General features: G+C 32.5%; 1 protein-coding gene across 1 annotated transcript; it reads right to left on the bottom strand.

The window, feature by feature from the left end:
* On the bottom strand, positions 1-1,711 carry LOC109583039 (alpha-tectorin-like). The gene is made up of 4 exons (XM_019998212.1): positions 1,493-1,711; positions 449-573; positions 100-393; positions 1-52 (listed from the first exon to the last, which is right to left on the bottom strand). The coding sequence occupies exons 1-4, from the start codon at positions 1,686-1,688 to the stop codon at positions 29-31; spliced, it is 639 nt and encodes a 212-aa protein (XP_019853771.1). The 5' UTR covers positions 1,689-1,711; the 3' UTR covers positions 1-28.
* Between the last annotated feature and the right edge of the window lie 66 nt (positions 1,712-1,777).

Raw genomic sequence — 1,777 nt, 5'->3', positions numbered from 1 at the left:
ATGGAATATGTTGCATCTCCTTGAACTGCTATACAAGCTGGAAGAAGTTTGACTAATAGTTGTATAAATGATATTACCAAAAAGAAATATAACAGTTACCTGATGTGTCAAGCAGCTATCATCTGTGTATGGACATACATTATACCAATAAGCCCACAGTAACCAATCAAGGTTAAATGGTTTGCCAGTGTAACTTGTTAAAAAATTATTGACTTGAGTAGCAATAGAAGAAGACCCAGAGATAACTTGATAACGTAGTTCTCTTGATCCAACCAGTACAATGTCATCCCAATATGGAGCTATTACAGGAGGAAATTCAACACTGAGAGGAAATAATTCCGGAGTATAGGAAGCATATGAAGTATTAAAACTGACTAAACCATTGCTACAAACCTATATATGTTAGAAATTAATCATTATCACAAAATGGGCAATTATTTTGACTTACATAAGCTATTTTGTAGTAGAAGGGTCCAATCTGAACTGAGGTTGGCAATGTCACATTGGCACAATCATCATCTTGATTCATGAGCAAATTATAACTGGGAGGATGAATGAATGGGAGTTGAGCAACTGCAGGGAAAAGAATAAACTTTTAAGTATAATCACAAGCATGTATGATAAAAATTGAACTGTACAAATTTAGATGGAAATGTAATAGTCAAGGTTTTTCAGCACAGTGATCAGCTTCTCACCAGCTCATGTGAAATGCTGTTTAGCTTCCTTAGTAGAGATCTGTAGAAACCATAGTATTTTGCCAAAAATGACTAGAAGAGAATTCTTCATCTTAATTTTTTTCTGATGCACATTTTTCTGATGTAGCATATCAAGCTTGTACTGATACCAGTCAAAATTGGATTTTTATGAATTTTAAAGTTGCACCAAAATTTGAAAAACACCCCGTATATAGGGTTGGTTTGCTTTTTATTGAAGTTATATATTTAGTAAACTTCAAAATAACTTATTGTTGTTGACTGTTGAGTATATTAGCCATTACATGCATTGTTTTTTCACTTGTTTCAGTGTTGTTTCAAAGCAATATTAGCATCAACTGTCAACAAAGATTGATTGTTTTTTGTGCAGTTACTATGTTGTTTATAATTATTCTTTAGAGAACAACATGCTAAAAGTACACAGATTGTGTGCACTTTCATCTAGCATTTCTCATTTTCATAATTATTGCATGCAAACACTGTAGTGCAAAGCTTTATATGAAACTACAGCACGATTGACATTTAAATTTCAAATACACTTATCTATATAGCACCTTCAAAATTTTTAGCATAAGTACATTAATGAGCCTGCCACAACACCACAAACTTTAATCATTGTCTTAAAGTTTAAACTAAGTAAAAAATTTGGAGTACCAATAATTCCCAATTTCATTAAATAAACTCCTTTTTTTGCTAAATCTCAGAAACTGGTATTTTTCATGCCATTCAGAAATGTGTACACTACACATAGATGGTATCATAATGTACATGTCACTTACCTGTACAATTAATTCCTTGATAGCCAGTACCAGTACAGTCACAGGTGTAATTAGAAGGAGCTGAATCAAGTGTACAATTACATGTACCTCCATTCTGACAAGGACTCATCTGACAAATGGAGCAGCCAGGCTGAGAAAAAACAATAGAGATAATAAGTTGTAGGAAACAAACAACTCTAAAAATAAAAAAGAACATGATATTTTATAGGAATGTCAAAACATCTATTGTCTTCTAGCTGAAGCTTCTAAAAACAAATTGTAGAGTAGTCTATTTATAACTGACGC

This window comes from Amphimedon queenslandica, unplaced genomic scaffold (assembly GCF_000090795.2).
Source record: "Amphimedon queenslandica unplaced genomic scaffold, v1.1 AMPQUscaffold_13334, whole genome shotgun sequence".
Classification (NCBI taxonomy): Eukaryota; Metazoa; Porifera; class Demospongiae; order Haplosclerida; family Niphatidae; genus Amphimedon; species Amphimedon queenslandica.
The sequence above is the reverse complement of the archived record's forward strand: the minus strand, read 5'-3'. Positions and strand labels throughout refer to the sequence as shown.

Coding starts and splice junctions, on each gene's coding strand:
- LOC109583039 (XM_019998212.1), bottom strand. CDS start 1,688: ATGTTCTTTTTTATTTTTAGAGTTGTTTGTTTCCTACAACTTATTATC. Junction 574..1,492: donor TCAAGGAATTAATTGTACAG/GTAAGTGACATG, acceptor TTTTCCCTGCAG/TTGCTCAACTCCCATTCATT. Junction 394..448: donor TCTACTACAAAATAGCTTAT/GTAAGTCAAAAT, acceptor TAACATATATAG/GTTTGTAGCAATGGTTTAGT.